Source organism: Taudactylus pleione, unplaced genomic scaffold, assembly GCF_031769625.1.
Source record: "Taudactylus pleione unplaced genomic scaffold, aTauple2 ptg000012l, whole genome shotgun sequence".
Classification (NCBI taxonomy): domain Eukaryota; kingdom Metazoa; phylum Chordata; class Amphibia; order Anura; family Myobatrachidae; genus Taudactylus; species Taudactylus pleione.
This window is the reverse complement of record NW_028284415.1, coordinates 6948886-6963009: the sequence shown is the minus strand read 5'-3', so window position 1 is coordinate 6963009 and position 14124 is coordinate 6948886. Positions and strand designations below refer to the sequence as shown.

Here is a 14124-nt window from a genome sequence, read left to right as displayed (position 1 = left end):
GTTTTTTTTTCCCCTTACACACAGGCCTGCATGCATATTATTGCAGATAAGTTCTTGGAGGGCAATAGCCCTTTAGGCTGCAGTGAGTGCCAGGACATTTTATTTGGACAGCTCCACACCAATATAAGCTAGTCATCTGTTTACAAATGTTCAGTGGGACAGCATGGTTAACATCTCTTATGAAAAAGTGATGTCCTAAATAGCCACTGCAGAAAGATTATGCTAGTCAAAAAAAAAAAAAGCCAATAATTTATTCATAAGGGTGGATTGTTTTATCGCACCCGAACCCCTGTATAAAGTCACGGGAGGTCTGTGTGCAGTGTTCAGTTATTTTTGGGGGCAAATTAGACTGTAGCCACGCAAAATGTCTAAAAGGGAAGAAATCTGGAAGCTCCCAGCTTAAAACTTACCTTTCTGCTCCTTATCTGGAGCCCCACACAGTACAGGGGTCCATACACAACCATTTTCATGGGATATATCATTTGGATTATGTTTTTACTTGCATAATATCACCAGAAGTTTTAGAAATACTACACTGTATTTTCTCTTTTATGGTGTTTATTTGGAGTTCACCTATTTGGATTGAGATGACATCACATGCAAACATCCAGGAATCCTATTATGAAATCAGATAAGGAATATTAGCTTTTGGGATGTTGTAAATCCAGATAATTGAGCCAGATCGCTCTATATGCCATTTGTGAATTTAGTAGTGATGGAGGCTGTTTCTATTGTTCTATTCATGTTACTTTGGTGGTTGGACACCACTTAGAATTACCGAGGCTGCCAAACTGAAGTAGTGGCCCTAACAAACCTGTTTGTCATTGATTAGCATGCCCAAACCACTGACTTATTGCAATTTCTACTCACCACATCAGGAGGGTGAGAGTAGAAACGTGTGCTCCTATAGGTATTCACACCTGCACAGAGCAACAACTAAATTCCTCAGTTGGGCACCCAGTAGTTGACGATAAGCACAAACAATTGAATCCCCCCTCCCCCCCCCCCCCCCCCCCCCCCCAAGTATCAAAATAGGTTTCAGAGCAAGCAGTTTTCAGTTAAGGGTGTATTCACATATTTTACACCTATGCAAATTGATAGGATGACTTTCAGATATGCTGAAATTTCTGGCCAACCTACTGAGCCTTAAATAAACTTTCACTTTATAAAAAGTGAGTCAGCAGTTTTATTGAGTCAGCTTTCTATGCTTTTAATCCTGAATACAGGCAGAGAGTGCTGATGCGTTGGTCTGTAGACTATGAATGGATGCAAAATCCATTCAGAACACTACAACAGCAAGTTCCATTGTGTTACCTGGACCCTTCCTGCATAAACAAGTACATGATCAAAACCTAGAAGTCTACCATGAATATATTTCAAAAATAAATCACTGATCACTCACACAGATCATAAAGTAAAACAAGGCTAAGAAGAACAATGAAGTTTAGTTTAAAAAAATGTTTTAATACAAACTAAATATAAACTATTTCAGCTCTTAACATGTAAGACACTGACTTTATACTTCAACATTTCTTTTATCAAGTATTGCACAATTTAGATACAAAAGTTACAATTACATATCTCCATCTTTTATAGCAAAAATCTTATTTTGTAACAGAAAATACAACTCTGAAGTTACAGATATCCCTCTATATAATAAGGTACAGTGAGGAATAATCTGATAAACTTTTTGAACAACTGGTGTTTCAAGAACTTTACAGTTTTAAGGGAAAAAAAAAAAAAGTCTACATAAAGCTGCTGAAGGAATCACAGATCCGTAAAAATCTTGAAATGTATAATGTAAATATATTTATATATAAAAACAGAGTTGGAAAAGTTAATCCCCTTTTATACATTTAACAATATAATTTCACACATCCACTTCCCAGACATGTAGGTGAGCAGGGTATTCCAAGCTTTGTGTGCACACAATTTATACACACCTATGTTTTCAATTTAGAAAATATAATTAGCTTCTAAATACTGTAAGAGGCAATATTTCTTAAAAATGTAGTGAACACAAAGTAGGTTTGCACTTAGTCAAAAAAAAAACAAAAAAAAAAACAAAACTATGTGCTTATGCAACCAACCTTGAATGTATGAGGGCTACAAGCTGAGGAAAGAAGGAATAAAATTATCACCTTGGGTTCATGCAGCTTGTACAATACTTTGGATATATAAGCAGTTCTATTACCGGTTAGTTAGCCATAACCGGCTGGAATTGCTGGTTAGTATACTGCACATTGTTCAGGCTGAAGCTTAATCCATCCACCAGCGATTTCTCATTGAGACCGCCATAAGCAGCAAACATGTCAAAGGCATTACTGTATGGTAGAGGGCCAAGGCTTAGAGAATTGTCAGACATTCCTTGATCTTGTATACCAGGGAAGATAAATTCTTTAGCATTTGGAGAGAGGGCAGAAGTCTTCTGCTGGAGATTGGTAAGGCCAAGGCCATACAGAGAGTGCATGGAGGATGACATACTGCTCTGCTTTAACAAGTTATTGACATTGAAGTTGAACTGTGTCGGGGAGGACCGTGCTATCTTATTACGGTTGTTGCTCTTCATTTTGGTAGAGCCAAACTTGGTGGCAGCAAAAGTGGCAGTTGTAAAGGTTAAAGGCTGAGCAGCTCTGGGCATAAACGTTGGACTTACAGCAGCAGAGTCACCAAAAGGAGGCGACGGAGAGCTGGATACAGGAGAGGATTGGTCAGTAATTGGCATGAATGCCTGGGCCTCTGGATTAAAACTGTTTTTAATTTCTTTATCCAGTTCTGATCCATTCTCATTGTTGTCATCAACATAAAGTACTTTAACTTGTCCCTTCTCACCAATCTGGTAGGAGACTTCTGATGGATCAATCCATACATTGAGGTCTTGAGGAAGGTTCCTGCGGATATCATCGATGTCCAAGCCACTCTCATTGGCTGCTTGCTCAATGACTGGCTCAACCTTTTCTCCTACATGTATGCACCTAAACCCTGACCCTTTATAAGGTCTATCGGGATACCAGTGGCCTTCATATTTTCTCTTCAGTAATCTTTCCAGCTCTTCACCAAAAATATTGACTCGTCTCCTTGGCAGTTTGTTATACAGGTATGAAATAATAAAATTCAATGCTACTTGAATTTCAAGCTGCATATCTGTCTTAATTCTTGACAAATATAAAGAGCTTGTCAAAATGGCAGAAGGAATGTATGCTCAGCCTTTTCTCCTGCAAGAGAGGAAAATAGAAGTTACATACACAAAAAAAAAAAAAAAAAAAAAAGTCAAGTGAAGTTTTCCACAACCAAATGACGATCATCACTAGTAAAGGGGGACATTTTTTATATACACACAAAATGCCAAGGAGAAACCATCCAGACGGTAATCCATATATGACTGTCACTGAATAATGAAGGTTTTAATTTACACTCCAATCACCCAGCACATGGAAACAAGTCACTAAGTGCATTAAGAAAGTCAATATTTATCTGGCACACTAGTTCCAGGCAAATGTAGGTTTCTAGGTATGCATGCAGTATAAACAAGTTAGATCACAAGACTGCAGAGTTCACTTGGTTGACTTCAGTCACCTGAAAGTATCAACCCTCTAGACCGCTTAATTTCTAATTATTTTCTATACCTTTACTATACTCTAAGAGTAAAACCTTTAACATTATGGCCTTCTTTTTTTTTTTACTGCAGTCATGTGGTAGTCCCTCCCCCATAATGTAACAATCTTTGAAAGGTATAAATCGACCTTTAAACATTTGCTACCTCAGCAAGGGTGGAGTAAGAATAAAGCTGGAGACAAACTATTTAATAAAACATGCCAAGTTATATAGTGGACCACACCCCTACAAGTTTCATATATAAAGAGGGGGAACAGCTGCCACAAGCCATCAGAAGACCAGAAAATTACTACAATAATATGTATAAAGCTAGCAACATGTACATGCATTTGCTTATAATCTAAAGCAAAATACACACTAAACTGTGCCCAGTGATGCTACCCACAACCTCAGAGTAGACATGTTGGGCGGTCCATACACACTGGACCAGTAGTGTCAAACTCGCGCCCTTCAGCTTTTGAGACTATATATCCCAGCATGCCCTGCCAGTTTTAGCATGCCCTAATAGCAAAAGTGTGGCACTGCATGCTGGGATGTGTAGTTCTACTGCAGCTGGAGGGCCAGAGTTTGACACCACTGCACTGGACAATCCAGTACCTGACCACCCAATATACTAGCACCCACCGCATAGCGCTGCATGGGATCAGCCGCATTGCTTGATTTTCCCACATGTACAGAAGATCAGGCGTTGCAGTGCATACACACTGCACAATATTAACAATTTGCTGTTCCAATGAGTCCAAATCAGCCAAATCATTAGTAATATCTTGTGTGTAGGGACCTATCCATTACCCGACTGAACAATCAGACCAAACCCAGGAGGTGTTAGTCACATTGTTCAAAGTCAGGTAACGTATAGCCGAAAGGACAAGCGATACGTGTGCACGCTAGGTCCTTGCCGTCCTCAAATGTCTACTGAACATGCTCATCTAGTTCGGCATGTTCAGGGATAGGAGGTCGGAATCCTCCAATGAAGAACGTTCAGTGAACGCCATTCAGGGCGGGCACCACACCTCAGCGACCTGAAGTTCTGAACACTGGAAGTTCAGACTTTCATGGTGCATAGTGGATACACCCCTTTATTGTGTGAAGTTACATTACAAAGATGGCTAGGAAATTATATATACATACTACAATAATCTGCTAGGTCAGCATGTAGACTAGTGTGGTAAGTGTGCCCAGTTGGAGCAAGATAAGTCCCAACAAGCCCAGACAGCTGCTTGCTGAGCCTTCTAGTTCTTCCAGGAGCCACTGGGTTGCTACATTTGGATTAGACTGGTGAAAGGCATAGGTATACCAAGCCCAACTCCTGCGTGGTGACTATAAATACATGAACTGCATACAGCACTGCTTGCACATATGGAAGCCATACATGAACAAGTGACACATACACACATTGATAGGAACCGTACTAACACTAGAAGCACCCTACCCGAAAAACACACACTCAAAGTTACACCCGTTACATGATAGCTCCCCTCCGCTACATGCTGAATTACCCCATTACAGCCCAGACCTCTCATACAGCCCACATGACGCGTCAAGCCTCCCCAGAGAGATGCGCTCCCATAGGCCCTAATCTACCAGTATAGATTATACATGGATGACACGAACGGCGGTAGGGTTTACCACCCATATGTCACATACATATGTACTACGGCCGGACGATACATATGTGATCCCACACAGGACAGGCCTTACCGTTGAATTCACTGCCGTCCGAGGGGAAATCTCGCTCGTATCCCTGCCCCCTCTCCGACCGACGTACTTCACTACAGCCTGTCGCCTGTCAGGTAGATTATTTATACGGAGCCTCCGCCATTCTGAGAACGTGAGGCGGGCCCGATGATGCTCTGTTATCCAATTATAGAGCGATAGTCGCATTGTAGAGTGTTGCTATTGGTTAAGGTAAGTGTCAGTTTAGAGGGCGGGGGAGTGACGTCAAACGATTGGATAAATGCCGCCTTGTGATTAGTGCACACCAACACCAATAGTTTAAAGTGTTGTTAAATGTGGGTCAGGCAGTGTCAGATCATTGGGTGATCGAATTGTCACTCATCCAGGACATGAAGGCTCTATTTATAGGAGTGCTGCCAACTGCAATGGGCTGTCCGTGATCCGTGTGACGTCATGTGTATCCATGTCACTTATATTATCTCTATGTACGGGGTATAGCAACCCGTACACGTATCGTACATACCTCAACTGAATATAGTACCCCTCCATATGTACGCGTATATACCTATAGTTAGAATGCTACCCCTCCACATGTACACGTGTATACCTCAACTGACTATTACACCCCTCCACATGTACACATATATACCTCAGCTGAGTATTACACCCCTGAGTCCACATGTACACGTATATACTCCTTGAGTATAACACTACACTCGACCATGTGCAAGTATATATAATTTTACTGTCTATAATACCAAACCGTGTGCACGTATATACCTTTAGTGAGCATAACAACAGTATAACACCACATGTTAGGAATGGACATAAGAAGCCGATGGTTAGCAACCATCGATGTTCCCGATTACATGGAAGTACTTTTTTCATCAAATTGCGATATTGACAGCCATCGAATGCAGCTTTCCAATGTCCATCCGATAGCTGGTTCTGGAAGTAGTGTCCGCAGCTAAGCTAAAGTGTGCATGCGAAAAACTTTGACCTTTTTGTGCGCAAAGGATAACCATCGATGGTTCTACCATCAAATGGTTGTGATGCAATGGCCAGTAGACATCGCATCAGAGGATTTCATGTCAGAAGCCCGGCCACTATTCGATGCCGAGCTTCCGATATCCATCCGTACCACATGTCCACATATATACCTCTACAAAGTATAACAACATATGCACTGTCACATATCATCATGTATATAAATATATGTCTACTGAGTATCACACCACTTGTACACACATACAGTACACCTCTACAGAATATAACAGCACACCGATATACACACTTAGGGCCTGATTCAGAGATGGATGCAATGCCGATATTTACGCAGATTGAGCGATTGTTTGCCATTGCGCATGCGTGTAACACTGTCCACGTGCAGCATTAGAATTGGAAATACTCTGACACAGAGGATTCACTTGTAAAGTGAGTGACAGGTAGTTTGCATTTGGGGGCGGTAACGGGGTGGTTAGAAAAATGCATGTGCGCGGGACCTTATTAATACTGTTTTCTGGGCATCCATAAAATAGCCACTGTGCCCTTGCTCGCAGAAGGAGAGCCCTCTCTGTGTCTGTACACCGGCTGTATCCAGGGGAGCCGAGAGGGGGGGTGGGTACTATTTACCCAGGTCTGTTGGAGGGGTCCGGGTCCTGCATCCCGCCCCCGTCCCCTCGCCGCCGCTACTTAGGGCAGGGAGAGAGAGGGCTGACTGCTGCTGCATCGGCCTCTCTCCCGGCCCAGTACACATGCGCTGCTGTCACGCTGTGTGCTGGCCGGGCTAAGGAGAGAGGCTGCTGCAGAAGGGGCCTGATTCAGAGGTGGACGTAATGCCGATATTTATGCAGATTGAGCAATTGATAGCCTTTGTGCATGTGTGAAAGGCGTACTGCGCACATGCAGCGATTGTTTTACGATTATGCTCACATAGAGGAGTCACTTGCAAAGTGAATGACAGGTAGCCAGCGTTTGGGGGCGGTAACAGGGATGGTTATAAAAACGCAGGCATGTGAGACCGTTTAAACACTTTTCTGGGCGTCCATATATTAGCCACTGTGTTCCTAAGCGTAGCAGAAGAGCCCTCTGCATGTCTGGAGACTTACAGCTTAGACTTACTTAGAAGGCTAATGGCGTTCAATGTTTCTGGTTCTGTGCATAAGCGGCGGATGTGAGATGCTTTCAGTGGACATCTGTAAATACTGGACGGCGAATGGGTCATTAACATATTTTCGCTGCTGAGATGACATTAGCGTCCACATCTGAATCAGGCCCAGAGGGATGTAGTTATAAGACTGGCAGCCGCGATGCTGCCAGTCCCAATACCAATAAGGAAATCCCAACAAGGGACTTAAGATAGGCGTCAAAATACCGTACTTACCTGCCGGGATATGGTGCTTACCTGCCTGTCGGGATCTTCTCCCTTCGGGCTGCCGGCGTCGGGATATGAACCAGTGGCTATCCAGCCGCCAGGACTTCATACCCATTCTGTGCAGGTCAGAGCAGTTTTTCCACACCAAGTTCAGAAAATCATTTTTAAAAGACCTTGCTTTGTGCGGTGGGAAAAAGAAGGACCATCCCCAAACTGTTTTCACAGAGTTGGAAGCAAACAAATCTCAAGAATGATATTGTTGGACTGATTCAGAGGTGGACGCAATGTTGACTTAGGAGGCAAGCGGACAACTTTTTCAGTCTTCACATGCGTCCGAGTCACACTGCGCATGTGTCTTGATGGTTATTATCGAAAGACGCAGAACGAATTTGGATGCAGAGAGAGACAATTTCAGTGGGCGCTCCTAGGTGGTAACTGCGGCTTTTTCCCCAGTTGCACTGATTTTGTTCAGATTGACATCCCGCGCCTCTATAGGGCACAGTCGCATTGCAGAAAAAGACACAGTCGCGGCTGCATTTGAATCCACCTGTGAATCATGCCCAGTATGTGGTAGTATTAAACTTTCCCTACATTGGAATAAAGAGGCTCAGGCCAAACCGTGAAAAAGCCCCAGACCTTAATTCCTCCTTCTACAAACTTTACACATATTGTACTCTCTTACTCTCATGGAATGTCTGTGAGGCTCCCGAATAAAGGGTGGCTCACACGGGAAAATAGGCAAGTTTCCCAGAAGTGTCACAGAATAAAGGTAGAAATCACATAACCTGCGCTTAGTATCAAATCCACCTAGGTATGATCCTTAGGTAGTATCCAGTCCTCTGAATAACAATATATGTATCATGTAGTCCTTAAAGGAATGGTCCTCTCATAGGACGTAATTTTGCTCAAAACAAAAGGGAGAAAGTGCATATAGTGAAGCACAGTTTAATAGACAAAAAACTTAAAACATGAAGATAAAAATAGCATCATAAGATTCTCTGAATGAGATATTGCACATAGACATAGGAATTGCAATTACCAAATAGGCAGTATAAAATTATAAATGAGCGTGTAGTAGATCTCTCAGTGGAAATCCCGGACATTCCGCTGGGCACCGCTCACCTCGCCAGCTGTTCGGCTCTGCGAGACTTCCGTCTATGCGTGGTATCCCTAGTTTCCACCGACGCGTTTCGACCCCTTGTTCTAGGATCTTTTTCAAGGTAAGTATTCAATGGTCAATGCTGCTCAAGGTTCCCTACAGTCCTTAAATACCGGGCCAGTCCAATCCCCGTGTCACCGCTGCAGCTGATCCCTAAACATAGACCAACTGCAACGTCCATGATCCTTTGCGTTGGTGAACACGTGTTTCCTGTCAATGTTGTATCATATCCGGATCCCCGGGCCATGAGTCTAGTTCACATTTCAGAAATAAACAGGATACTGTCTTTCCCCCTGACTGCGTCATATCCGGTGTTGCTCCTCAGTGTTTGCTATTGTTGTCATGGTTACATGTACAACTGTGAGACTTGTGTTCATATCTTATTATCTCCGGAGACGCAGTATACAATCATGGTGTATCAATCCATGTGGAGACAGTTCCCATATTGTAATCCTCGGTAAATCAAACACAATAAATTAGTTACATAGAAAACAGTGGTTCTAAAATGATAAAATTAAATGAGAGTGCCGCGGTGCTGTTAAAAGAGACTACAAGGTGCAAACATGCAATAGAAAGTGCAATAGTGCAAAAGTGTCCCACATATGTGCAAAAAGAATCATAGAAACCATTTGACCTCAAAATCGAGGTTAAGGCCCCCTGGATTTAGGGTTCCTAATTAAAAAATGTTTCTCATCTCAGCTTTAGCAAGTTGTTTGGCTAAGTCTCGTCTTCGCCAGTGGCCTTTGATGTTCTGTACACCCATAAGAGCATGGGTTTCCAACCCTTTGCGAATATTTCGCAAATGCTCCCCATTCCGGACCTTTAGAGGTCTAGAGGTCCTGCCGATATAGAAGAGATTGCAACTACATCCTATTGTATAAATAACACTCTTTGTGTTACATGTAATGAAGTCTCTTATGGGGTAAATTTTTCAATTAATATTATCTTCTGTAATTTTATTTTTCCCATCCCCTTTAATTCCTCTACATCCCCAACAGACACCACAATGATAGAAACCTTTAGATGTAATCATCCCCTTGTTTTCGTTTCTAGGTAAAGCACTTTTCACTAGGCAGGAACCTATATTTAGCGCTTTCCTATATATATACATTTGGGTGCTTTTGGTAGCTGGGACCAAGTATCGGATCCTTTTGTAATATTGTCCAGTGTCCACTGTCACTGCCCAGTTCCTGAGTGAATTGGGTGGTCTGGACGGCTTGATGACGCGATTCACGTTGAATCACGTCACTGACATTGTATAGCGGGACAGGACCACGATGCGGCAATCACAGCATTTCACCCCCTGCGCCGCATGTTTAGCACCATATAACACTCCTCCCCCCCCACCACCACCACATTGCCGATTTGGCTGCCCCTTCCCAGAAAGTCTGCAAGTATGACTTTACAGTTGGTAGCACGCATACGGACAGGAAGCATTCGCTTTTTATCCACCAAACCCTGATTCGTCTGCCAGACTGTCAGATGGTGAAGCATGATTTGTCATTCCAGAGAATGCGTTTCCACCACTCCAGAGTCCAATAGTAGTGTGCTTTACACCATTGCCAAGAGTGTTTTGAAATGTGTGTGTGGCTGCCCTGGTGTAGATGTATGATGCTCCGTTATGGGGTTTAGCAGTATCTGTGCTTGTTATGTGCTGCTGATACCACTTTCCCCATGTATTAATTTGGGGTTATGTGTTAAATAACAGGGGCGCTATGCACCCCCATCAATATCAGCGCTGCTATTTATAAGATAGCACGCCGATGTGCCAGCCAATGTATGAATAGTCAGTGGCACTGACCGTTCCGACAGCTGCAGCTGTCGATGCTACATGCACAGCACTGTCCCTGGCTGCGGCAGTTTCTGGGCTCCGGTCTGTGTATGGGAGATCTAGCTATACTTGTAAGATCTCGTGCATGCCCACTGGAGTCAGCTGTAATCAGTGCTTCACATGCGCTGCTTTTGTGAACGTAACGGCGCATGCGTAGCACTGAGTACAGCTGCGGTAAGTTACAGCAGACAGGGAAAAGTATCTATTTTCTGAAAAGCTGTAATCGCAAAAATGACAGCTTTTCAGAATAGATAGTTATGGAGAGGAGGAATGATGAATTCCTCCAGTAATTAGGTAGAAATCCATGCGAGTTCTAAACCTAATTACCTCCATCGATTTTTTAGTAATGATGAATAGGCCCCTATAACACTAAAACATGTACACATATATACCTCTGGCTATAACGCAACACAATGTATACATGTACTGTATACCTCTACTGAGTATTACATCACATACATACATATCACTATGAATACATATTGACATGTATACTTCTATTCCTTTGGTGTGCTGCCATGGCGCAGTTTCTGCTTTTTGCCTGCTTTTCCGCAGGAAAATGTGGACACACATGGCTTCTAATATTCTACTAACTGAGAGTAGGGGATGAATTATCCCATATATTTCATCTTGTAATGATTATTAGAAAACATGCATAACAAATACCATTTCATTGTTCAAAACTTAGGACGCTATTTGTATCGGATCACTATCGCGACCATTGGTTGTGGCATCGGCCACCTAAGGCTACTCAGAATGGCCGCCTCAACTCCGTAGCCGAGGCCAGTAAATCTGCATCGGAAGACGCAGACCCTGTGTCAGGCTTGGCACTAAGGGAACCCCTACTGAGGGGTTGAAAGCTGAGGTCCGGGGTTGAGGGAGGAATCGGAGGCAAGGGGCCTGAATGTATGATCTCCTCATGCACAAATATCGGATGTTGACGAGACCTGGCCAAAGGCGTGGAGTCTAACCTGCTGGGAGGTGTTCACCAGTAACCCCTCCAAGCGGAACATGGGTTTAAGCTGCACCCAGGAGGCAGGTCGCGGTCCTTCAGTCAGGAATGACCCGAGTGATATAATTCAGAGAGAAGCACAGCTGCACTAGGAGTGGGCCCTTCAGGTTGCACGCAGGCAAGATGTACTGATGCACGGCTGCACTAGTAGAGGATACTTGTAAAGCACACAGGCAAGGTGTTCTGATGCACTGCTGCACAAGGAGATGGCACTTGTAAAGGCACGCAGGCAATGTGTTCTGACGCACTGCTGCACAAGGAGATGGCACTTGTAATGACACACAGGCAAGGTGTTCTGACGCACTGCTGCACAAGGAGATGGCACTTGTAATGACACACAGGCAAGGTGTTCTGACGCACTGCTGCACAAGGAGATGGCACTTGTAATGACACACAGGCAAGGTGTTCTGACGCACTGCTGCACAAGGAGATGGCACTTGTAAAGGCACGCAGGCAATGTGTTCTGACGCACTGCTGCACAAGGAGATGGCACTTGTAATGACACACAGGCAAGGTGTTCTGACGCACTGCTGCACAAGGAGATGGCACTTGTAATGACACACAGGCAAGGTGTTCTGACGCACTGCTGCACAAGGAGATGGCACTTGTAATGACACACAGGCAAGGTGTTCTGATGCACTGCTGCACAAGGAGATGGCACTTGTAAAGGCACGCAGGCAATGTGTTCTGACGCAGTGCTGCACAAGGAGATGGCACTTGTAAAGGCACGCAGGCAAGGTGTTCTGACGCACTGCTGCACAAGGAGATGGCACTTGTAAAGGCACGCAGGCAAGGTGTTCTGACGCACTGCTGCACGAGATGGCACTTGTAAAGGCACGCAGGCAAGGTGTTCTGACGCACTGCTGCACAAAAAGATGGCACTTGTAATGACACACAGGCAAGGTGTTCTGACACACTGCTGCACAGGGAGATGGCACTTGTAAAGGCATGTAGGCAAAGTGTTCTGACGCACTGCTGCACAAGGAGATGGCACTTGTAAAGGCACGCAGGCTAGGTGTTCTGATGCATTGCTGCACAAGGATGGCACTTATAGACTCGAGGGTATAACGAAAAGGGAACCTGGAATGTAGTGACGGCAAGTAGACACAAGTAGCAACAACATTGCACAGGCAACATCCTGCTGTCCGGAGCCTAGTTATATACCCAGAGGTAGCAGATCATTGGAGGACAGCGTCAGCTGACAACAACCAAGCTACTATTGGATGGAGGTCCAGTCAGGTGATACAGACTGTCATGGCTGCGTCCATGAAGGAAACAACGAAACCAATTCACAGAGCAGACCCAGACAATAATGCACCTAAGGCATGATCCTCAGCTCGTCACCCGCTGCTGTACCAGAAGTCTGACCGCAGAAGAAGTCAGGAGAAGTTTCACCTCACAGTTGGTCAATTACAAAAATAACAAAATTAGAACAATATTTTGAAAATCAATCTGTATTTGTTTTTTTTAATATATGAAATCATGTTATATTAACTTCTAGTAAATGTAGGCCTTTGTTTCCAGATATACACAGTTAGGCAGAAATCTACCAGGGAAGACATATGATAGCCTGACTAAAGGCTAGTGATATTAATGAGTTTATTACACTCCCAGAATGATAACGTAGGCAGTTGCCTCTCATTCCTATTCCTAGATTCTGTACTGATTGTATCTATAGTTGGGCTGTGGGTCCATTGATATTTAAATACTCTCATTGTACAATTTTTTAAGACAATCTTTACAATTACAATTCAGAAGACGAATACTCCATTACTTAGCTGACTAAATCATACATAGTTTTTCACTTACATCTTTTATTTGTTTTTTTGTCATTTTTTTAAATAACAACCACTATGATGCACAATGCGGGAAAATCTGCCATTTTTTAGTACAAACCATTAGCATTACCATGTTAAGCCAATAAGTAGGCTAGCTTAAAATCATGCTTGTCAACTCTCTAGGGGGCCCATTTAGCAAAGTGTATTTGAGGTAAAATCGGTTTACCTCAAATACTAAGTATCCCCTCTATGTATTAAGGAGGGACCGCAACAGGTATCTCCGATACCTGATGTGATCCCTCCATTGCCGCTGGCAGCCGCCTCCCCCATAGGTTTCTATGGGGAATGTGATGCTGCCAAATGTATCAATATCTGGAATGCGATGCATTCCAGATATTGGCCCCAGCAGCTAATGCCATCTGAAGATGACATTAGCCGCTGTAGCCTATGGGCTACACTGCGCACTATTAGCCGGCAGAGGGATTCGCCGGGACCCTCCCCGGCTATGGTGGATGTGCAGTCCACAGGACTGCGCATGCGCACCACCCCCTGCACTGGCCGGCAGGTCTCCAGAGACATCACAGGGATGGGCTCCTTTCGGAGCTCGTGTCCCTGCATGTTCCCGGATGATACATCCGGCCGATAGGATCGCTTTTTGCAATGCGATCAGGGGTGTTA

At 43.9% G+C, this 14124-nt stretch overlaps 1 protein-coding gene across 1 annotated transcript; it reads right to left on the bottom strand.

Moving 5' to 3' along the window:
• Window positions 1-1443: 1443 nt before the first annotated feature.
• On the bottom strand, window positions 1444-5443 carry TOB1 (transducer of ERBB2, 1). The gene is made up of 2 exons (XM_088468244.1): window positions 5317-5443; window positions 1444-3215 (listed from the first exon to the last, which is right to left on the bottom strand). The coding sequence occupies exon 2, from the start codon at window positions 3140-3142 to the stop codon at window positions 2198-2200; it is 945 nt and encodes a 314-aa protein (XP_088324370.1). The 5' UTR covers window positions 3143-3215; window positions 5317-5443; the 3' UTR covers window positions 1444-2197.
• Between the last annotated feature and the right edge of the window lie 8681 nt (window positions 5444-14124).